This window comes from Cryptomeria japonica, chromosome 6, assembly GCF_030272615.1.
Source record: "Cryptomeria japonica chromosome 6, Sugi_1.0, whole genome shotgun sequence".
Classification (NCBI taxonomy): Eukaryota; Viridiplantae; Streptophyta; class Pinopsida; order Cupressales; family Cupressaceae; genus Cryptomeria; species Cryptomeria japonica.
In genome coordinates, this window is record NC_081410.1 from 627,983,869 (window position 1) to 628,007,874 (window position 24,006).

Sequence of the window (24,006 nt, forward strand, 5' to 3'; positions counted from 1 at the left end):
ATTGTATGGAAAAGTTTTAGTGGATTGAAAATTTGGAATTTATCAGATTTTTTTTCAACTATCCTTTGTATTGAGTATCACATATCATTAGTTTATATCTTTTATTAGGAGCTTTATAAGCTATGAGCAGCTAATTCTTTTAGTGAAAACTCGTAGTTGCTAAGTATGTTTTGCAGTTGGGAGTGACAAACACTATCATGTCATGTATCGGACTTGAGGAAGTCAGTCACTTAAGAGTTGGCAAGACTCAACACAAATACAATGGGAGAGATGGTAAAAAAGAAATAAATAATGTTTGTTTAATTAGGGTTTTTCGTTACTTTTTAAAGATAAAAAACTTCATAGACATCAAAGACAAATAAATATACATCACTTAAAGGTGAGACTGTTGATATTGCATGTATATGTTCTCTTTATTGTATTTTGTATACATACACATACATAAAATCTTTTGAAGCTTGTATTCTACATGCAGAAATGGACATTAAAGTATTAGTGTTGACATGCTATTTGCAGCCTCGGACTCTAAAGATGTGGAATTTATATGTCTGATTCAGTTTGTTATCTTGGCTCTGTCTTGAAACGTTGACTTCAAGTATCAATTAGAAGTTGGATTCCTCCTTTTAAGCTTTATGATCTGCTCAAAGCTCTATCAAAATGGCTTTCATTAGGAATCTTGAGTTTCCAATGTCAAAATTCATGCATTGGTATGTCAATTATCCCATTTTAGTCCTAGTTGTTATGAATTGTTAGATGCAATAATCATCAACACATTTGGCCAATGGTAGTACCAATGCAATCTATACAATCATTAGTGACGACATTAAATGTTAGGATTGACAAAATAAAACACAATATAGATGTAATGTCCCCTAATGGGACCCTCTTATATTCTGACCTAGACTCACAATTTAAGTGTATAGTAAATACAATAGAGGGATCTGGAACCTGCACAACAGGTTAATCAACATTTCCATTATGCTATGATAGATCATATATTCAACATTCTTTATATATTGCCCAGTTTATATGAAGGATTCAACAACCCTTTCTCTCCCTACACCTGTCCCCATTATGGAGCTCAAGGAGAATCACACAAGACACCTCGAGTCTATCCCTCTCCAATAAGCCCAAGAGCACCAAGGACCTCGTCAACTTGGCCCACACTCAGGGTTGTCGTACCTGCTGGAGCCGAGTGCTCTTACTTCCTTGTATTCTCCCTCCATAATTGGATGGTGAGATTGAAATGTATTACAAACTCCATATAATTTACTTAAGTGTTATATGAACAGTTAGTGATAGAAAGGTATTATTACACTGTCATACATATTGCAGTCTATATTAATATTACTATTAAATTCTGCATAAGAACATTATCAGATGTCATATATTAAGCATACATATTAAGCACATCCCTATGCATACCATCAAGAACAAGGATGTTACTGCCTGTAACTTAATAACAATTCTGATCTGATCTGATCCATGGTGATGTCCCTGGATGCTCTTGATTCTTTTCCTTTATATCTCTCGATGAGAGGGAGAGGTCACACCTCATCATCATATATGCCCTTTGGCAAGAGACACACCCTTTCACCATTAGCACCTTTTGGAAGAGTGCAACTCTGCCCTTTGAAAGGGACACAACCTTTTGTTAATGCATGATAACTTCGGTAAGATAAATGATTGAATGAGAGATAAATGAAGTCTCTCATTCAATCATTTATCCTATCGATAATTATGATGAAAACCTTCAAGCAATTAATCATTCATTTGATAACCATTCTTCATTTGCATATAATTAATCTATTCAGTTCGATCAAATGCTTAATATTGATAATCATCCTACATCATTATTTATGTTCACCGATTACTAAATCATGCTAATGCATTCCGATTTATATCGGTTAACATAATTAATAGTAAACAAATGATAAACCGAAATTAACCAAACATCGATTAGTATCGGGTGTTAATATAAATTAACACCGATTGATATCGGGTTATATGTGCATCGATTAATATCGGGTGGCATGGTAAAGAAGCCCCGATTACCTTCGGGCTGTTAAGGTTAAGCATACACCGATAGTTATCGGTTGTTAAGATAAAACATATACCGGTTGGCATTGATTATTACTATGCACCGTTTGTTATTTATATAATTAGCAAAGGGGCACAATCAAGTAATGTCTTGATCGGTCATGACCGATCAAGGCATTGCTTGATCGTACCTCGCTTGCTATATATATATCGAATGGCATTTGTGAGAAAGGACATAGAAAATAACAAATGCTCCTCTCACCTGCCACACAAAAGAAGATAGTTAGATTCATATTTTAATTCAGTAATATATAGAACAAGATAATATTAAATAGAATATAACTTGCATATTGAATGTAAATTGAACATCATTTACATGGTATTAGAGCTATAGTTAAATCGAACCTGACGCTGTTCAATTTTACGTAAAATTCAAATCAAGCATATATTCAACATCACAATTCTCTCAATGGCTAGCGCTATTAGATTTGAAGACAGACTCGGAGGAGGTGATGACTTCTCCGCATGGAAATTCAAAATTCAAATGATTTTAAAAGAAAATAAAGTCGAGTCATTTGTAAAGACTGAAACTATAGAACCTGAGACTGAACCTGACAAAGCAATTTGGAAAGAAGGAAACGATAAGGCTATTAAAATCATAGTTGATGGGGTAAGGAACAATATTATGCCCATTATAAGGAAACATGAAACAACCTTCAACATGTTCAAAGCACTTGAAGATGCTTTTGAGATATCTAATGCCAGTAGAACCTTGGCTCTAAAAAGAGAAATAAACCACATAGCCATGATAAAAGGAGAATCAATCAATGCCTACTTCATGCGAATATCTGCCCTAAGGGATTAACTGGCAACCCTTGGATATGAGATCCAGAGCAAAGAATTAACCCTCATTGCTCTAGATGGGCTGCCTAGCATATGGGAAACATTCGTTCAAGGCATCAGTGCAAGGGACAACTTCCCAAAATTCGATAGGCTAAAGGCTGACTGTCTCCAAGAGGAATCAAGGCAAAATAAGAAAGGAATCAAACATAAGAATATAGATGAAGATCTTCAAGTTCTAAATACGAACTCAAACAAGAAAGGCAAGTAGAAGCAATTTAGGAAGAGAAAAGGTCATCACGACAAGAACTCCTTTAAGAAGGACCTCTCTCAGATTCAGTGTTACAGATGTGACAAATTTGGGCACTATGTTGCAAAATGTCCAGAAAGAGCTAAACAAGCCACATTTGACAAAACAGGAAAATCCAAAAGGGAAGAGGACTCCGAGAAGTATGTACTCTATTCAGCACTCACAAACCAAGCATCAAACAAAGTGAACTCCTAGGTGATCGACAATGGCTCACTAGACACATCACAGGATTCAGAGAAGTACTAGACTCCATGAAAGAGGAGAATGATGAGGAAGTAACTATCGGAGATGATTCTACATACCCTGTCAAAGGAGTTGGAACCTGCACAATCAAACTAAAGTCGGGTGTATCATTACAACTTAGAGGAGTACTATATGTTCTAGGCATCAAGAGAAATCTAGTCTCAATATCAGCACAGGAGGACAATGGATACAAAGTAACCTTCATGGACAACAAAGTACTGGCCTGGCCAAAGAACTCTTCCATCAAGAAAGCCAAAACAATTGGTCAAAGACAAGGCTATTTGTATGAGCTATGTACAGAGCCCAACTTAGCCCTAATTCATGAGATTACAGATGCTAATGAAATCTGGCATAGAAGACTAGGCCACCTAAATTTTAGAGCATTATCATCAATGGGAGACCTTGTCACAGGTCTACCTAAGTTAAAACAATACCATTCAGGGGCATGCACAGGATGTGCCCTAGGTAAAAATACTAAGGGTGCTTTTCAGAATAGTACTAGGAAAACAAGTAAAATTTTAGAGTTAGTTCATTCTGACTTATGTGGACCTATGTCTGTACCTTCATTGGGGGGATTTTTGTATTATGTAATATTTGTTGATGACTACTCTAGGAAAACTTGGATCTACTTTCTGAAATGTAAAGAATCAGAAGAGATCCTTAATAGGTTTAAAGAATTCAAATCACTAACAGAGAACTACTCAGGAAATAAAATTAAAACCCTAAGAACTGATAATGGGGGGGAATACACATCAGAATTATTTAAAGAGTTTTGTAAAAATTTAGGGATTAAGAGGGAGTTAACAATACCTTATAACCCTCAACAAAATGGTATAGCAGAAAGGAAAAATAGGACAATCGTTGAAGCTGCCAAAGCTATGATTCTTGATCAGAATCTAAATATCAATCTTTGGGCAGAAGCAACTAGCACTGCTGTATATATTCAAAACAGATGTCCTCACTCTCATCTTGAAGATAAGACCCCTGAGGAAGTCTTTACTAAATCAAAACCAGATATTAGCCACCTTAGGATTTTTGGATGCTTTGTCTATATTCATGTACCTAAAGAGAAAAGATTAAAATTAGAGCCTTCTAGAAAAAGGGGAATCTTTGTAGGATATAGTGAAACCTCCAAGGCTTACAGGATCTATATACCTGGTCAAAAGAATATTGAACTAAGCAGGGATGTGATCTTTGAAGAAGACTTAGCTTTCAAAAGAGCCCAAAGCTCTCTAGACCTGGAAATCTATATCCCCACCACTAGCATAGATAGAGATCCCACTCCTGAGCTTCAGAGGGAGAATCCTGAGGAAACTATAAGTGAAACTCAAAATCCACCTAGAGAAAACTTCAAGAAAATACCACTATGGGCCACCAAAACTGTAGCAGAAGCTCAGAAGTTTGTTGCTCCTTCAGGGACCTTCAGGGAAAGCAAAAGGCCTAACAAATTCACTAGCTATGTTGCCCTTATCAATAATCTCTCTAAAGCCGAACCAAACAATGTATTAGAGGCTCTTGAACATCAAGTATGGAAGGATGCCATGTCTGAAGAGTATCAGTCCATTATGAAAAATGATGTTTGGGAGATTGTTCCTAGGGCAACTAAGAAATCTGTTGTTTCATCTAAATGTTTTTTTAAAGATTAAACATGCTGCAAACGGTAGTATTGAAAAACACAAGGCTAGATTTGTAGCTAGAGGTTTCTCTCAAAGGGAAGGGATAGATTATGAAGAAACTTTTGCACCAGTTGCCAAATATGCATTGGTAAGAGCTGTATTAGCCATTGCAACAACTAAGGGGTGGAAGGTGCACCAGATGGATGTTAAGACAACATTTCTAAATGGTGAGATCTCAGAAGAAGTCTACCTAGAGCAACCTGAAGGGTTTGAAATCTATGATGCAGAGTCTCATGTGTGCAGACTCAAGAAAACTCTCTATGGGCTTAAACAGGCTCCCAGGGCCTGGTATGAAAGAATTGACACCTATCTCTCAGGACTAGGTTTCTCTAAGAATGATGCAGATCCTAATCTCTACTACAAAAGAAATAAAGGTGATATGCTAATGTTGATTTTATATATGACTTATTAATCACAGGAAATGATCATCTTATAGATCAATGCAAGAAAGATCTATCCAAAGAATTTGACATGAAGGACTTAGGACTCCTTCATTACTTCCTAGGATTGGAAGTATGGGAGAATTCTGACAGCATTATACTAAACCAAGGAAAGTATACCTTGGATATATTGAAGAGATTCAGAATGCTGAACTGTAGGCCCATGACCTCTCCTATGGAAACCAATTTACATAAACTTAAAGAAGCAGCAACAGAGTCACAACCCGCTGACTCTACTCAATACAAACAGATAATTGGGTCCCTGATGTACTTAGTGAATACAAGGCCAGATATCTGTTATGCAGTTAATGCTTTAAGTTAGTTCATGTGTGAACCTAAGGAGATACACCTGGTTGTAGTAAAGCACATCATGAGATACCTACAAGGTACTCTAAACCTTGGTCTCAAATACGAGAAAGTTGACATAAACCTTCATGGATTTACAGATTCAGATTGGGTTGGAAGTGTAACTGACAGAAAAAGCACTTCAGGGTGCTGCTTCAGTCTAGGTTCAGCCATGATATCTTGGATCAGCAGGAAGCAGTCTTTTGTAGCTCAAAGCTCCACCGAGGCAGAATACATTGCAGCTTCTATGGCTGCCCGAGAGGCAGTATGGCTTAGGAAGTTGCTTGTGGGGTTGTTTGGAGAGCCTATGAAACCCACTGTTATACATTGTGACAATCAGAGCTGCATAAAACTTTCAGTAAATACAGTGTTCCATGACAGATCCAAGCATATTGAGATTCCATACCACTATGTGCGAGATATGGTAGACAGGAATGTGATCCAATTAGAATATGTTTGTACAGGAGATCAAACTGCAGATATTCTGACCAAACCTCTTTCCAGAGTGAAGGTTGATCACTTCAGAAAAGGTTTAGGTATGATAGAAAGGTAATTTGCTTTGTAATCTGTATTTGCATATCAATAAGATGTTTAATGTGTAAACTTCTTTGTCATGATAGGACATTTTTGATTTTATCCCCTGGGTTCATATCTAAGAGGTGACGATCTCTCAAGATAATGAACACTTGTATGTAGACATTATAAGGTGACGATCTTATGATGTCCAGACCAGTTATCATGTTGGATCTCTGGTGTGTCATGGATGTGCCATGATTGTGTTGTGATAAAACACTTGTATAAAGTGTTAGTGCACATATCACAACTTGGATAAGATGAGAAGTTAATCCTTCTCATATGATTATCCTTAAGTATTGCGTGTTTAGGCAATACTGATATCACATGCTTAAGTGATATCCTGTCATCACAAGATTGACGTGATGGACATTTGTATCACGTGTTTAGGTGATACTTCATATCATGTGATTAGGTGATATGATCTTCTATAGTGTCAGATTGAGTGAAGAATGCTAACTATCATTTGAATTATGATGCTTGAATATATTGTTTGCATTTATCTTACCTAGCTAAGAGGGAGTGTTAATGCATGATAGCTTCGGTAAGATAAATGATTGAATGAGAGATAAATGAAGTCTCTCATTTAATCATTTATCCTATCGATAATTATGATGAAAACCTTCAAGCAATTAATCATTCATTTGATAACCATTCTTCATTTGCATATAATTAATCTATTCAGTTCGATCAAATGCTTAATATCGATAATCATCCTACATCATATTTATGTTCACTGATTACTAAATCATGCTAATGCATTCCGATTTATATCGGTTAACATAATTAACAGTAAACAAATGATAAACCGAAATTAACCAAACACTGATTAGTATCGGGTGTTAATATAAATTAAAACCGATTGATATCGGGTTATATGTGCATCAATTAATATCGGGTGGCATGGTAAAGAAGCCCCGGTTACCTTCGGGCTGTTAAGGTTAAGCATACACCGATAGTTATCGGTTGTTAAGATAAAACATATACCGGTTGGCATTGATTATTAATATGCACTGTTTGTTATTTATATAATTAGCAAAGGGGCATGATCAAGTAATGTCTTGATCGGTCATGACCGATCAAGGCATTGCTTGATTGTACCCCGCTTGCTATATATATATCGAATGGCATATGTGAGAAAGGACGTAGAAAATAACAAATGCTCCTCTTACCTGCCACACAAAAGAAGATAGTCAGATTCATATTTTAATTCAGTAATATATAGAACAAGATAATATTAAATAGAATATAACTTGCATATTGAATGTAAATTGAACATCATTTACACCTTTCACAATCAGATCTGCACTTCTTATTTAAATCAGATCCGCACTTTTGATTCCCAAATTATCCCCCCTCAAATGATGTTCTCCTCGCCCTTTATATCTCATGTTTGAGAGAGTCACAACTTTTCATTCCATCTCTTTTGATCATTCATTAACTTAAATAAATTTCAATTATATTTAATTATATTCTTTTATATTTTAATTCTTTTGAATTTTAATTTTATTATTATTATTTACCATTAAATTCTATTCCAAAGTGGGGACATTTCAGTCCGCCCCACTCAAGGTTCCTTGTCCTCAAACAATGATCATGGAATGTTCAAAATGATTCCCAATATCAAATGGCTTGGGAAACACTCATGGAATAAACATGCTGCTACTTTTTTGTAAAAACCCTAGTTGTTGCCCTATATCACCATTTTATGTAAAACTACAAATGGAACAAGATGCGTACCTGATTGAGATCCTGCAATAGATTAGGAAGCCATTGAAATGTATATAAACTATAATATAAATCTTCTAAAAAGGATATTAAACATAAATTCTCTATACCTAGGGTTGAGAACTTTAACTTAACCATAGTTATATCTAATTCCTTATTGGAACCCAACCATAAGAGAGTGGGAGTAAGGAGGAACGATAAGGTGTCCAAGAGATCCTCTATCCTAGGCCCAAGAGCAGAGTGAAAGCCAGAGCCCTCTTGGCCTCATGGAACCATTAGTCAAACTACCATGAGCTGGTCTACTTAGTGAGGTATCCTATCACCGTTCTCCTTCATCGCTTTTACCCTTATACTTCTCTTGTGATTGAAATTCACTCAATAATCAACCATGATGGTGTTTGGAAAGATACAATAGGGTGTCCTAAATGTCCTTCCCCTCTAATTCCAAAAGCGGTGGACTCTATCTACATCCCCTTGGCCTTATGGGACCATCGGTCAACTGCCATGAGGTGGTGTACTTAGAGGAGGACCTTATCACCTTTCTCCCTTCTTGTACTTCCTTATATGCATCATAGGGTCTTCTTCATACAAATGATAATATGAATTACATATACATTTCATAATTATGTGTTTTTAAGACAAGTTTTCTCTCATCCTTGTTTCGCATCACTTCTTAAATGGTTTGCACAATATCATAGATATCACTTAATGTTAAGAACTTATGATTAGAAGCATGACATACCTCAAATACAATGTTCCTAAATAAATATGTCTATAGTACATAAACACTCATGGAGCAAACAAACACATCAGATATGAATCAAACACGGAGCATACACCTGAAAACATGAAGCATACACATGGATATCTGCAAACACAGAGCATACATGTGAATACACATATTGTTAGATTCTTTTTACTTGACTAGAATGTTTCATTGATTCATCTTTAGATTCTTTACACTGCAGGATGGCAGGATCATTGCTCTGATAGCATTTGTAATGTCCCCTAATGCAACCCTCTTATATTGTGACCTAGAATCACAATTTTAGTGCATAGTAAATACAATAGAGGGACACTATTGCCAACTAAAGCTTGGTCTGGAACCTGCACAACAGGTTAGTCAATATTTCTATCATGCTATGATAGATCATATATTCAACATTCTTTATATATTGCCCAGTTTATATGAAGGATTCAACAACACTTTCTCTCCATACACCTGTCCCCATTATGTAGCTCAAGGAGAATCACACAAGGAACCTTCAGTCTATCCCTCTCCAACAAGCCCAAGAGCACCAAGGACCTCGTCAACTTGGCCTCTTGGCCCACACTCGGGGTTGGCGTACCTGCTGGAGCCTAGTGCTCTTGCTTCTTTGTATTCTCCCTCCATGATTGGATGGTGAGATTGAAACATATTACAGACTCCATCATATAATTTACTTAATCGTCATATGAACAGTTAGTAATAGAAAGGTATTATTACACTGTCATACATATTGTAGTCCATATTAATATTACTATTAAATTCTGCGTAAGAACATTATTAGGCGTCATATATTAAGCATACATATTAAGCACATCCTCATGCATACCACCAAGAACAAGGATGTTACTGCCTGTTACTTAATAACAGTTCTGATCTAATTTGATCCATGGTGATGTCCTTGGATGCTCTTGATTCTTTTCCTTTATATCTCTCAATGTGAGGGAGAGGTCACACCTCTTCATCATACCCTTTGGCAAGAGACACACCCTTTCACCATTAGCACCCTTTGGAAGAGTGCAACTCTGCCCTTTGAAAGGGACACAACCTTATACAATCAGATCTGCACTTATTATTTAAATCAGATCCGCACTTTTGATTCCCAAATTTCCCCCCCTCAAATGATGTTCTCCTCGCCCTTTTATATCTCATGTTTGAGAGAGTCACAACTTTTCATTCCATCTCTTTTGACCATTCATTAACTTAAATAAATTTCAATTATATTCTTTTTTATTTTAATTTTTAATGTTATTTTAATTCTTTTGAATTTTAATATTATTATTATTATTTACCATTAAATTCTATTCTAAATTGGGGACATTACAATGGAAGTCTTAATTTTTATTAATCAGCTTGTGTCTCTATCCCTACGGTTTTAGGGCATCTTGCTTGTGCATTGGTTTGTTGTTTGTACGCCAATTCAAGTTTGTGATGTGCCTTGCATCATTCATTTCAGGCACAGCTGCAAAGGCATTTTGCAAACTCTTAACAATTGAAGAGAATTTGTTCAAATGCAAATTTACTACATTGTTTCTCAATGAAAATGTGTGTGGATAGCCAGATTCCTAATGCACTAATAGTTCTAACATTTAAGACAATGTCTGGAAATGGTATTACCCTTAAAAGCTATGCAATTGTATTGATGCACTTAAAATGTATGCCTGAAAGAATGACAGTGTGCGAATCTCAATATTTATTTAGTGCTATTTTGAATCATCTTGTCTTTGTATTGTTTGTACCAGGTGAAGCTTGCAAAGCGTCTTGTTGAATCATCATTTGCTGACAGGGTTTTCTTTGCAAACTCTGGTACCGAAGCTAATGAAGCAGCAATCAAATTTGCAAGGAAGTACCAAGAGGCTTTAAATCAAAATGAAAAACAACATGCTACAGGATTTATTTCTTTCACAAATAGCTTTCATGGAAGAACAATGGGAGCCCTTGCTATGACCAGCAAAGAGAAGTACAGAACTCCTTTTGAACCTGTCATGCCTGGAGTGACATTTGTGGAGTTTGGAAATTTGGAAGCAACAAAAAGAACAATTCAGCTGGGTAATACAGCTGCCATTTTTGTTGAACCTGTTCAGGGAGAGGGAGGCATAAACAGTGCTACAAATGAATTTCTGAAAGGATTGCGCACCCTCTGTGATGATGCAGGTGCCTTGCTTGTTTTTGATGAGGTAAATGAAGTGAAATTTTGTTTTTGAGATGTATCCTGCTAGTGCTAGAAAATGTATGCTCTTTTCTTGTATCTCTATTTAATGATTGGCAGATAAGTTGGCTATGTATCTGCTTCTTTGCATGCACACTGTAACTGGGTTTGTATAATTCATGCATTGGCTGTCTGTCTTTTTAGTGTCATAGATGTGAGCTAAAAGTTTCGCTCGCCATTTTATGATTTTCACTTGAACATTTTATGCCTGAGTAGTGAAATTCATTGACCAATCCTTAGAAATATCACCTGGAATTGAATGTCTATTGATGACATTATATCATCTTGGAATGTAGCAAGTGATGTTCTTGTTGAAGTTCCCGTAGCTGCGAGAGAGTTCTTCTATCTGTGTTCTGTTCAAGCTCCGATTTCTTATGTGCGAAATTTCTCAAGGCATCTTCTTCATCTTTGTATTAGTGGTTGCGTGTGTGTTTGTGTTCTGCGTTGGCAGCTGTTTCTATCTGATGTGGAGTTATATTGCGTTGGCATCCGTTCCTATTCCATGTGGATTTCGTTCGTTGCCTTCCTCTCTTGTCGGTGGTGTAACTGCTCATTATGCGTGGCTCATGTTTTTCCCTTCGTGAAGAGTAATGGTCGACTTATGGGGTATGCGATGAGACTTTGCACCGGTGATTCTTTCACCTCTTATAAGAGACATATTATTACGGATTGTAGGTCGATATATATATATATATATATATATATATATAATCAAAGAAATATATTATATTCAGTATCTCAGTATATAGAAAATATCAGAGACTCTTGTGAAAAATCAGTAACTCTTCTTGAGTCTTTATATTGTGAATATTGATCTGAGAGTGGTATCTGTTGATGTGTTTTTTATGCACATGCGAACACAAAATAAAATACCAAGGTATCTTATCCTCTCTTGAACAAAGTTATTCGAATGCTGAAGATTTACCTAAGGATCAATCGAAATAACTCTAAGGTTCTGGTATGTAGGGTCTCTACGTGTGGATAAGCTCATTGGCTTGATGTGATTATGCTGGAATCACAAGGGGACTTGCATTCGAATGCCTGAATGCTTGATTCGCTGGAGCTTAGGTCCTATCTACTCGACTGGAAGATTAAAAAAAGCAAAAGAAATAGGGTTTGAGAAATCTACGCTAGGACCTAGAATGTAAGAAGATGGGTGAATGACTATATGGAACCCTACCGAGTGAGGTCTCACCATCAACTTGAACAATTTGACACAAGCTCAGTGCAATCTTCTAAGGACATTTCAAAGATGTTCGAACCATTACCGCCAAACATTGATCACCATTCAAGTTAATGCATAAACAATGAGTGTAGGATGATTCGAGGTTAAGCTCATGTTATTCCAGTTGACCATACAAGGCACACTCACAATCAGTAAGAGGCTAGTGGTATGGACTAACCGACTTCCACATGAATACATTCAACAACTTCTTTCATTCAATCTAATTTATTTATCATCTAACATGGGGATCCAACAAGAAACCATGCACATTGTAAAGAAACAACTCACTTCACCATAACTTCAATGAAAATAGAGTTCATTTACAACTTAGGAAACAATTTCTGCCTTCTCCTACTTTACTCTAACTTCTATTCTATTCTCTTTAGACTATTTATTGACTATTAACTACTACTATTAGCTATTATCGTTTACAAATTTAGAGCCAAAGCTTTATATAGAGAGCTCTTTACATTTCAATGGCTCTGATTAATTGACAATGAATGGCTAGGATTTCAGGATGAAAACCCTAATTAGGGTTTGTTATAACAAACTCCTTTAGCCAATGAGAAAATTACATTTAGTTTATGTGGACCAATGAATGTCGAGGGTAGGTACATCGGAGTTTGTGCCTTCGTGCATAAGTGTGGTTCATTGAATTTGGTCATTCTGATTGGAAGAATAGTGACTGGGATACCACCTTGTCCTATACTCGTGTTCTGGGATGACCTTGGTTGATCTTCCATCGTCCTTGATGTACTTGATGAACCTTTCCTTGATTCTCTTGTGTTTGATGAAGCTTCCTCTTTGATCTTGTATAGTGGTGGTAGGAAGTCATGTCAAGTCACTCCTTCTCTGGTAGCTCAAATCGCCTCGAAATGTTTGTATGATCTCTCTTCTGACATCTTGTGATTTCTTCATGTGATAGAATGAGGACCTTGAGGAAAGCTTGCTCTATTGCTTGAACACTTGAAGTCTTTCAACTTAGAAGCACTTTGAGTCTTCTTCCACGCATTTGAAGTGTCCTTGATGATGATGAAGCTTGAAGAGATCCTCTATGTCCTTGCCTGATCTCCCTCCAGCTTGATCTTGTTGATCTATAAAACAAACAAAAGATGGTGTTAAGTACATGATATATTCATGGCATTTCTCACTCCAAACTATCAACAAGAACTTAAATCAATTTGCTTGAAGTGGGGAGGAAAGGGCACACTTTTTGAGCAATTTGCTCCTGTACCTTTGGAAGGGACATGAGCGATTCTAAGAAATGCATCAAGTTTAGACAAAAATTGATCAAGGCTTGCTCAATTCATATGATTTTTAGGAGATTGATGATGTTGCAAGGCTTAAATTATCCTTAAAGATACTTCCAAGACATTTCTTTTATGACTTTATGCAAGGTACCTTCGCTCAACACATTGCGCTCTTGTACCTTTGGAAGGTACATGCCTCTAGGAAATTCTCTCCTCTCCCTCTGAGAGGTACAAGAGCGAATTGGCCTTCTTAGATCAATTCATGCTTGAACTTGATCCTCATTGCTTTGCTCCTTGATTTTCAACCCCTCTTCTAACCAATTTGACCTTTAAAAGGGTTTAGCTTAGGTTTCATAGCAAGGTATAGGGCTTTTCATGAGAATTCGCTCCTGTACCTTTGGAAGGTACTGTTGACGTGTTTTTTATGACCGCGTCTAACACAGAATAAAGTCACCAACGGTCACCTTATCCTCTCTTGATCAAGATTAGTCCATATGCTAGGATTTCTTAAAGTTCAAACTGCTAATTTCCAAGGTTCCTTCAGTGCGTGGATGTGACTCAGTTGTTTGATGGGTTTGCTGTAAACCAAGGGGCCTTGCGTATGTTGAAGAAAACTTATGCAAGCTCAAAGATTTTTGTACGGAAGATTTGCAGTGAAAGCTCTAATTTTGAACCTTTTGGGTTTTGAATTATGCAGAAAGTAAATAAGAATAGGGTAGAGGAAAACTAGGCTAAGGCTAACTTAATCCTAAGAACAGGAGACGGGACAACTTGCGCAAAATCTAACCACGCTTCGCTTCGTTAGCAATGCACAACTACACGAAGGCGGTGCAATCTTCAGAGGGTGTGTTAAAGGTTTTCAAATCGTCAAGAGAAACCATCAAATCGAACAATCTCTTCTGATAATCGAAGTTAAACATACGCATATAACGGAGGCTCAGGCTAACTTTGCATGGTATGCAACAATCAGCTGCACACCAAAAGTATGAGCATGAATTTTGCAACAAGCGATCCTATCAAATCCAGTTTGTCTAACAGCATGAAAGCAAATCTAATCTATGAAGAGAATGAGACCATGCGAGCTCCAAAACAACACAAGAACACACCAACAATTGAACAATGTATTAAGTGTTTGCTTCAAAAACTCTTAGCAACAATCTTTGACGATAGTCTCTCCTCATTACAAATGAGGGGGTCACCCCGTTATATAGGCCTCAAGCCATGATTACATGCAAAACCCTAATTAGGGTTTGCCCTAAAGATTCCCCACTCAAGGTGCAACAAGGTGGGAATCTGCAATTAATAACCCATTATGTCCATGCACAATTAATTAAAAGAGCTTAAAATAGTGCCCACTCAGCACATTAAATGCCTCATGATGTTGACCATGCCTAGAATATAATCGACACCATCATAAATGCCCATCATTCTCCAAGTGACGACGGCATGCATGAAGAATCTGTCATAAAACCATAATGAGAAGGCGACATGCAAGGAGATTCCCTATCCGGTGGTGACAATGCATTGACTGGTCCCACGCCTAGTCAATATTCCTTCAGCAATAAGTACGCCATCACTATTCAGTCAAAAGACTTTCGTCCAAAAATGGACGACCATTATCTCGTTCATTAATGGCGTATGCAATGAATCTACCGATGACGGCTTCTAGTTCTCCGATCGAGACACTTGGCACATTCTCAATGTTGAATTCCATCAAGGCAATTTCCTCTTCTCTTTTGGAAAAGAAGCTTTCCCACTTTGCCATGACTTCTTGCGTTTTTTTCATCATACTAGAGAATGAAGAAACATTTGCAAAATGTTCCTTAGGTAATGAACCAACAAAGAAGAAATCGTGCAACTGGGATTTCAAGGAGTTCATCGTTATTCCTCCGTCACTGAGTTTCCTTGAAAATAAAGCTTCCATGGCACTAAGGATTTCTACCTGCATCCCTCTGATAGACTCCTTCAAGGTGACAGAATCAATGCTGAATTTGTCAAGGGTGTTTTTTCTCGAACAGATGGCGTAGAACCATCGGGGAAAGTCATAGGCTTCATTCTCTTGGATCACTTTCCCGTCCACCAAAGTTTGCCTTGGAGTTTTCGTCAGAGCCTTGAGCCGGGAAATGGTTAAGTCTTGGTAAACATCTACATCCTCCCATAGTCCTTCTGTTGTCTCCAGTCTGCTTAGGAGGGCCACAAACCTCGAATGAAGCTGAGCTAGATCCTCAACAAAATTTCCTGCCTTAGCATAGACATCCTCTACCCATTCCCAGGAATTTTGTGCCATTGCTCTAATAAGTTCTGCATCATCAACTATTTCCTTGGGAAGGAGGGGAGGAGTGGATGAAGGACTTGCTTCCCTGAGGGTCTTTTGAAACTCCTAAGGTATTCGCATAAGAATCTATTTTCCTCCCTCAGCCGCTTACATTTTGCCTTTGATTTCAACAACTTCTCCTTCATGGCTAAGGAGGAATCGTCAAAGTCTCCCATTACTTGACCGGTGGAAACATGGCCAAGATCAACCTGTCTGATGACGTAATCCTCCTGTCTAATCTCACTCCTATCTTTATCCACTGCAGGTTCAGCGATGTGCAAAGTCTGGGATCCAGATTCTTCCCTGACCACCTTGGAAAACTTCCGGGGGGCCTTTCTTTCCGGTGGTCAATCCATCCTCTTCAATAATTCTTCTAACTCCTGAGCAGGATTGGTTCCTCCTTCTGCTTCATTCCCCAATTTGCCTATCAACCAATCTGCCTATCAACCAATCTGGCGTGGGGATGGAATGGCTATGATCCTCTACATGCTCCTGTTCCTGAGATTCTTCCTCCATTTCACCGAGGATAGTCTCCACGAAGCTATCTGTTGTGACCATTTCACACATCGCCCCATTAAAATGGGGACCCCCCTCTTTTTGCTCGGTTTTGCCTGTTTCTCTCTCTGCTTTAGGGTTTTGAGTAGGTGAGTCAGTCGTCTGGACCAGGGTTAAGCCTTAGGGTTTCCGTTTCGATGATTTTAAGCCAGAGTCCAGTCCAATTTTGAAGATTGTTAAGCTTCCTCTCGTAAGGTGCAATTTTGAAGTAAGGTGAATCTGTCAGGGGGTCAAATGAGTTTGTCTAGGTTCAGTCAGATTTTTAATGCAAGTCCAAATTTTGCCTAAGTGTTAATGATGGAATTTTGAAATTTTGTTTGAGTGATTTTGGCCAAATTTTGGAAATTTTGATAATTGATCCCAGGCCTTGGAAATAACCTAATTTTGCCTTGTGAAGTGACCGAGGTCCTAAAAACTTGATATTTTGGCCTGTGGAAGCAAGTTCGCTCCTGTCCTTCAGCCAGGGACCAGGGCGAAAATGATATTTTATGCATCCTGGTTATTAATTTATTTCATTTGTCTTGTGCAGGGTCGCCAGGGGATGCAGTCGAACGTAAATGGAAAGCTTTGAGGATTTTGAGATTCGAAAATGGCAAATTTTTGGAGTTTTAGGTCAAATCGCTCCTGTCCCTCAGTCAGGGACCAAGGCGAAATGTCTTGCCTAGGCCATTTTGACCTCATTTTTGATCAAACTAAAGCGTTAAGGGCATAATGAAAGGTGAAATCAACATGACGGAGCGTCCAGACTTAGTCGTTTGCGAAGAAAAGTTGAACGTTTGCCCTCAAGGACAAAGTTCGCTCCTGTTCCTCACTGAAGGACCGGAGCTTGTTTCTCAAAATTTTACTGTCCTTGCAGGATCAAGACGATTTTTGGATTGGAAGAGATAAAGGGAGGCATGTTCTTTCCATTGAATATAATTTGAAGAAATTCGCAAACAAAGAAATGTGCCAGGAAGCAAGTTCGCTCCTGTCCCTCACTGAAGGACTGGAGCTTAAAATCCAAAATTGCCTTGCCCTTGCAAGATTTGAACGATTTCGCGATTTGAGAAGAACAAAGGAAGTACATCTCAGTTGAATATAACTTGAAACTGCCATCATAAGGGAAATTGACCATAGAAGCAAAATCGCTCCTGTCCCTCTCCCAGGGACCAGGGCGAATTTTAGTGATAGCTCCCGTCCCTCTCCCAGGGACCAGAGCGATTTTTCTTATAAGGCAAGTTTTGGGCAAAGATCAAGTAAGTTTTAAGTTTGAGGCAAGAGGCGTAACGAACCCATTGAAGATAATTTGAAGATTACAAAAACGCCAAGTGAAGTCCATGTTATCCTAGGCGCTCCTGTCCCTCTCCAAGGGACCAGAGCGATTTCTTCCTTAGACAAATTTCTCGCCAAGATGAAACGAATTCCATGTCAAAGGTGAATGAAAGGGAGCATGACGAGTCCGTTGAAGATAGTTTTAAGCATTGGCAAAAAGTGATTGAGCCTACAATTACAAGTTCGCTCCTGTCCCTCAGCCAGGGACCAGGGCGAGATCAAGGTTATCTAACATTTCCCTCCAAGTTTAAGTCACTCCAAGTCAAGGTACAAGGAGGCAATGATGTTTGGAACGCCTCGACGAAGAATGAAGTTGCAAAGACCGCCTAATGTGATGAAATCACCTAAGTTCGCTCCTGTCCCTCTCCTAGGGACCAGAGCGAAATCTCTAAGTATGCTTAAATTTTGAAGGCCACGTTCGTTTCAAGTGTTCAAGAAGGAATAAAGGACGTCATTTTACGCCTTGAAGACAAATTGATATCAATATGATGGAAGATTTGCACTATAGACCAAAGTTCGCCCTTGTCCTTCAGTCAAGGACCAGGGCGATATTCACTAAATTGGCCATTTCTTTCAAAAACCACGTCAAGGCAAGGTCACACAAGGTCACACAGGGTCGAAAATGTCTTTGAGAAGATGATATGCAAGGAACCAAACGTCAAAAAGTGATCAACTTGAGCAAAGAGGCAAATTCGCTCCTGTCCTTCAGTCAAGGACCAGGGCGATATTCATAAAATCAATCATTTCCTTTCCTAGATCACATCAAAGCAAAGTTATACAAGGTTGAAAATGTCATTTGAAAGGTGATAAACAAGAAATGAATGTTAAAAGATCACAAATTTGAGCTAGAAACTAAATTCGCTCCTGTCCTCCAGTCAAGGACCAGGGCGAAAACCACTTGAAGGACAAATTTGCTTTACAAAGAAGAAGTTTGGCGTGTGTGAAACAAACAAGGAGATCATTGCCTACCTCACGAATCAATTTGGCAACTTAGAAGATAAAGGCCAAGGGGTAAATGCAAAGTTCGCTCCTGTCCCTCTCCCAGGGACCAGGGCGATGTGGTTTGTACCTCTTTACATCTCCCAAATTTTGGCGCTAACATAATTTTCAAATTATATTAAATGCTAAAATCGATAAAATTTGAAATATTCAATTAAGTTAGCATTTAAAAATTGCGCATGAAACATTTAAATAATTAATTTTGCCTTTTAAAAAATCGAAATAATTATTTACGAAGGCATTTAAATTAATTAATTAATTAATTAAATAAAAGGGTGAGCGCTTGGATTTTATTTTTATATTTTATAAGGTCGGCCCCTATTTTTATTAAAATTTGTTTTTAATTGCTTTATTTTCCAAAAGTCGGCCTAGGGGAAATTAAGAGGGTAAGCGCTTATATAAGGAGGTGAATTATTGCATTTTCAAATCATCATTTAAACATTCCTTTGCATGCGATTTGGAGAAGACAAGGAAGAAGTGCGAATTTCATCAAGGAGGTGCGAAATTTCCATTCAAAAGGGGAGTGCGAACTTGGTTTGTGTTCAAGTAGAGCGAATTTGTCATCAAGACGTTGAGGACCCTCCAAGTTGGCGAAGTTGATAAGGAAGAGGCATCCGCTAGAAGAAGATCACGTTGAAATCTTCAAACCTCATTTTTGCCTAAGCGAATTTCCTATTTTTGCATTTTAGAGTTAGTTCTCAAGTGAGGTATGGCGAAGTCTTCCCTTGTCTTGAATTTTGAGTATTGATCTTAAATTTTGAATTTTGAAATTTTGAAATTTCTAGTAGCTCAATCGTATTTAGGAAATGATAACTCAAAGACTTATCATGAAGTTTCCTAAATTCAATCTTTAATCTAATCTATATTTTTACATTGCAAAATCTATTTCTCATTATGAAATGTTGTGTAGGTGTTACAATGGCGACCCCAAAGGCGGGAGCATCCACCAGTCGTCCAGCTCTCATGAAGGAAGATCAGAAGAACGAAGAATTGGAGACCAAGATCGTGTCGAAGTGGAGCAACATTGGAGATACTAACTTGGGGAACTTCAGTACGAAGTAGTTTCGAGAGGTCCCTTACATTGGCAAGCCGTCACCTGTCGCAAAGAGAATAATTGAAAGTGGTATCATTAAGGCGGCCGGCTTCCCTCCAGCAATCCAGTGCCATGAGTTGATGATCGAGTGTGCTCGCCATTATGATCCACAGTCCAGATCGATAGTGTCCAAGGAAGGAGACACTTTTGCTTATCTTTCAGAGGAAGCTATCAGTGAAGCTCTTCACTTGCCAGAACATAAAGATATGATTTATAAAAGCTTAGAAGGAGCCAGGTCCATGTACGAAGATGATCCAGACACTTGCCTAAGCATCATCAATAAGAACTGGTTACTCAAGAGTCGTCCTCGCCTGAGCAAGATCCCGAACACACCACATAGGATCGACTTCCAGGAGGAGTACAGAGATTTGATAACATTACTCAACCGAGTTACAGGGGCTCCTCAAGCCTTCTATTTTGAGAAGTGGATGTTCTACTTCATCCAAGTGATAGTTCAGGGAAAAGGAACAATCCATTGGGCTAGAATGATTAGCCATTGCTTAGACGTACAGTTAAGGAGATTGAAGGCTACCAAGTCTTTTCACATGAGTTCATATATCATATATGCCTTGATCAGGAGCTTTGAGTATGCAAGACTACCTCACAGAGGAGTGATCGGAAGAGGGCCCGGGGAAGTCAGAGTTTGTGATTCCTATGTTCACTTGCATCATCCGCTAGGAAGTAACTACAAGTTAGTCAATGATACATTCACGATGAACATCACTAGGATATTGCAAGGCGGGGTTCACAATCGGCTATCTCAGGATGCACAAGAGCTTGTAAAGAGGTACGGTGCTTGGTTCATCCAATTTCAGAAGTTTACATATATTAGAGTTCATGGATGTCCTTCACCTCCCTATATGTTGCCGAGATATCCGACAGACAGAATTGTGTTACTTGAGGTAACAAGACAGTTGGCCGCTTATGTGAAAGTATTCAGACACAGACATGGAAATGGAGTTCCCGTGCCTATCATATTAGGGAATTCAGTTGAGGTATGTCCTAATGCTCTAACCATGGATGATGTAGAGAAAGAGTTAGCTTTATATTCATTTTCATTCTTTGCCTTGAGAGAGAACTTTGATCCATATGGGTATATAGAGGAGACAGTCGGAAGAAAATATAAGCATGAGTTTCAGATAGAAGACTTTGTGATGAATCTCTTGGATGACCTTGAAGTGAAAAGAAAGATGCATTCTAGATTGCCTTTAGACTTCATCAGGAAATGCAAAATTTACAGAGTAGCCGACCAAGCTCAGGACAGTGCTAGACATCTCCAATCATCTTATGATCGAGAAAGCAAATCAGTGAGGCTAGATTGGAATGAACCTGAGGTTGTGGATCTAGATGCTTTGATGGCTCCTGTCTTGTTTTGTACTCGCAGATGGGTTGATGTACAACATCAGAAGTTGAGAGAGCAAGGCATATCTATGACTTTCACTTTGGAAGAGAGACCAGTTGAAGGAGGAGCAAGTGTAAGTGAGGGTAATCCTAATCCCAGAAATGCAAGCGAAGGCAACCTTCGAAGTGTAAGTGAGGGCAATCCCCCTCCAAGAGGCTCGAAGAGGAAAGAGAGACCTGAGAAAAGAGAATCTTCCAAGAAGAAGCAAGAGGCCAATCGAGATCGTTCATCCGGCACATCTTCTCGACCTGAGAAGAGGACACTTGAGATAGAGGAGTCTATGGAATCAATGGTACAGAACGATAAAGAAGGACAGGCACCTCGAAGGTCACCAAGTGGGTCTCTCCAAGCTAATGAGTTACATGAAGATAAGGAAGATAATGAAGTAACATCTCCTCTCAGAAAAGAAGAAACATTGCCTAATGAGATACAGGTTAGAGAAACAAGATCTGCCATTCCAGATTGGTTAAAAGAGAGACTAACAAGGGTGATTGTGATCGAGGACGAAGATAATGTGATTGATTTAGAGAGCCTTGTTGGAAATTCTCAGGAAGTGACAGAAAGGAGGAAAGCCATTAAGATGTCCAAGATGATCAGAGATGAGACAGGATCTAGGAAATTACAGATAGCTACACCAGCAGTGGACAAGTATGAAGGTGAGATCCTCGCAGAGGAATATGATGTAGAGACATTTGAGCTTGGTCCACTCACAGCCGAGCAGACGTTGGATGATGCCACTGATTCATTTGAGGCACTTAAGGACAAGCTTAGAGAAGAAATGGAAAAGAATAGGAAGCTTGAGCGAGAGGTCAGTGCTTGGAGAGGCTACTTTAGCCATCTCAATCAGCCTTTGAGGCGTCAGGATCCAGCAGTATCTCCTGCGCAAGCACTTCCCCTCGAATCAGTTGGCAAGGCAGAGAGAGTCAGGAGTTTGGTTCAGCTTATGAGCTCATGGATTGACAAATCCCATACAGTTGCTATTGAATTTGCAACAAGGATGATGCAGACCATTCACCGAGCTATTCAGGTTCTTGAGGTCATCCACAACTTGATGATAACGGTAGCTGCCTTTGCTCATACTAAAGATGTTATCATTCCCGTCTTGCAAGTAATCAGACAAACATCAAGGAAGGTCCTAGTGCAAGAAAAGATAATGGATGGAGGACCTCATGGTTTACTTCAGTGGTCGACTTTACTCCAGATGAAGGAAGTTCTCTTCGAGGACATCAGTACTAGATGCAACCATGTTGAGGAGGTTATCCACCCGATCCAGGACAGAGTGTTTGAGGTACGACGTACTATTCTTGGCAGGAGGATCGAAGTTGAGACAGATGTGGATTTGCAAGAATTAGAAGATAGAGTCAAGGTCATCTTTTGCAAAGATGAGAATATTATTACAGATGAGCAATGGGACCAGATGTTTGCTACCATGCTCCTGATTGAGAAGATCAAAGAACCTGAACTTGAATGGGACGCTGCCCTTCTCAAGGCTTTCGATCAGGTCATCCACTTAGAAGAACGAATGAAGAATCTTCTTGAGATTCCAATTGCTGAGATCGAAGGAATCGTGTCTAGATTCATTGCATATGCTAAAAAAGAGCATTGGAAAGGGAATAAGATTCTAGATGAGAGGTTGTTATAGATGATGTGGCACCTTAATTGTCATTGGTCTATGTCTCCTAGATTTTCGTGCCAAATTTAATATTTGGCTATGCATTTAATATTGTTCAGTAAAAAGGGGGCTATTTGTAATAAACCCTAATTAGGGTTTAGGTGTCATAATCTTGGCCATTGATCTTATTTTGATCTGGACCGTTCGTTGTAATTGAGGATGCTATATATACCCTCATTTCTTTTCATTTTTGTAACTAGAACTAGAAACTAGAGATTAGATATCAGCATTAGTGATTAGAGATTAGCAATTTGATATAAGCAAGTATTTTGTAGCAAGATTGAGCTTTGAAGAAGGAATTTCAAACAATTGTTGTTCATGATGGCTTTGAGATCAATAAAATATTGAAGTTATGGTGTTTTATTGCAATTCTTGTGGTTATCTTCATGGTTGTTCGTTTTCTTGAATCATTCTCAATCAAAATAGTGTTTTAATTTGAAGGACAAAGTGTTGGACTTGATCGTCGATGAGGTTCACTTTCCAAACCACTAGCTTCTTGCTGATTGTAGGAACGCCTTGTGTGGTCAACTGGATCAACTTGAAACACTTAAACTTTCAATCATTGTTGTATCTTGGACATGTGCCTTCGTGGTAGTGTTTATGATCCTTGATGAATTGAAAAAATCATTTGTTACCTTAGAAGATCGCATCAATTTCAATCGAGTTGTTACTTTATGGCAATATTGAAGTTGGTAGAATCTTGCGAAGTCTCGTCCACATTGAGTCATTCTTAGGATTAGATTAGACTTTATCTCTTGCAAGCCCTACTCTTTTAATCTTTTTTGAGAGCTTGTTAGTATTAGGAAACCCTGTTCCTGCAGTTCGGATTTGGCGTAAGACCCCTTGATGAAACAGCAATCACAACGGCCACTGGTGCTTATCCACACGTAGAGACCCTACTTAAAAGAACATTGAAGTCACCCTAACTGATCCTTCTTGCGATATCTTCCGCAGTTAGAGATTTTATTCAAGAGAGGATAAGGTACCCTTGGGTATTTTATTCTGTGTATGATTG

At 38.4% G+C, this 24,006-nt stretch overlaps 1 protein-coding gene across 1 annotated transcript in view; it reads left to right on the forward strand.

The window, feature by feature from the left end:
* Nucleotides 1-24,006, forward strand: part of LOC131068685 (acetylornithine aminotransferase, mitochondrial) — a 65,245-nt gene that overhangs the window by 1,838 nt on the left and 39,401 nt on the right. The window contains exon 2 of the mRNA XM_058003929.2: nucleotides 10,704-11,138. Coding sequence (XP_057859912.1) covers nucleotides 10,704-11,138 — 435 coding nt within the window. The remainder of the gene's footprint in view (nucleotides 1-10,703; nucleotides 11,139-24,006) is intronic.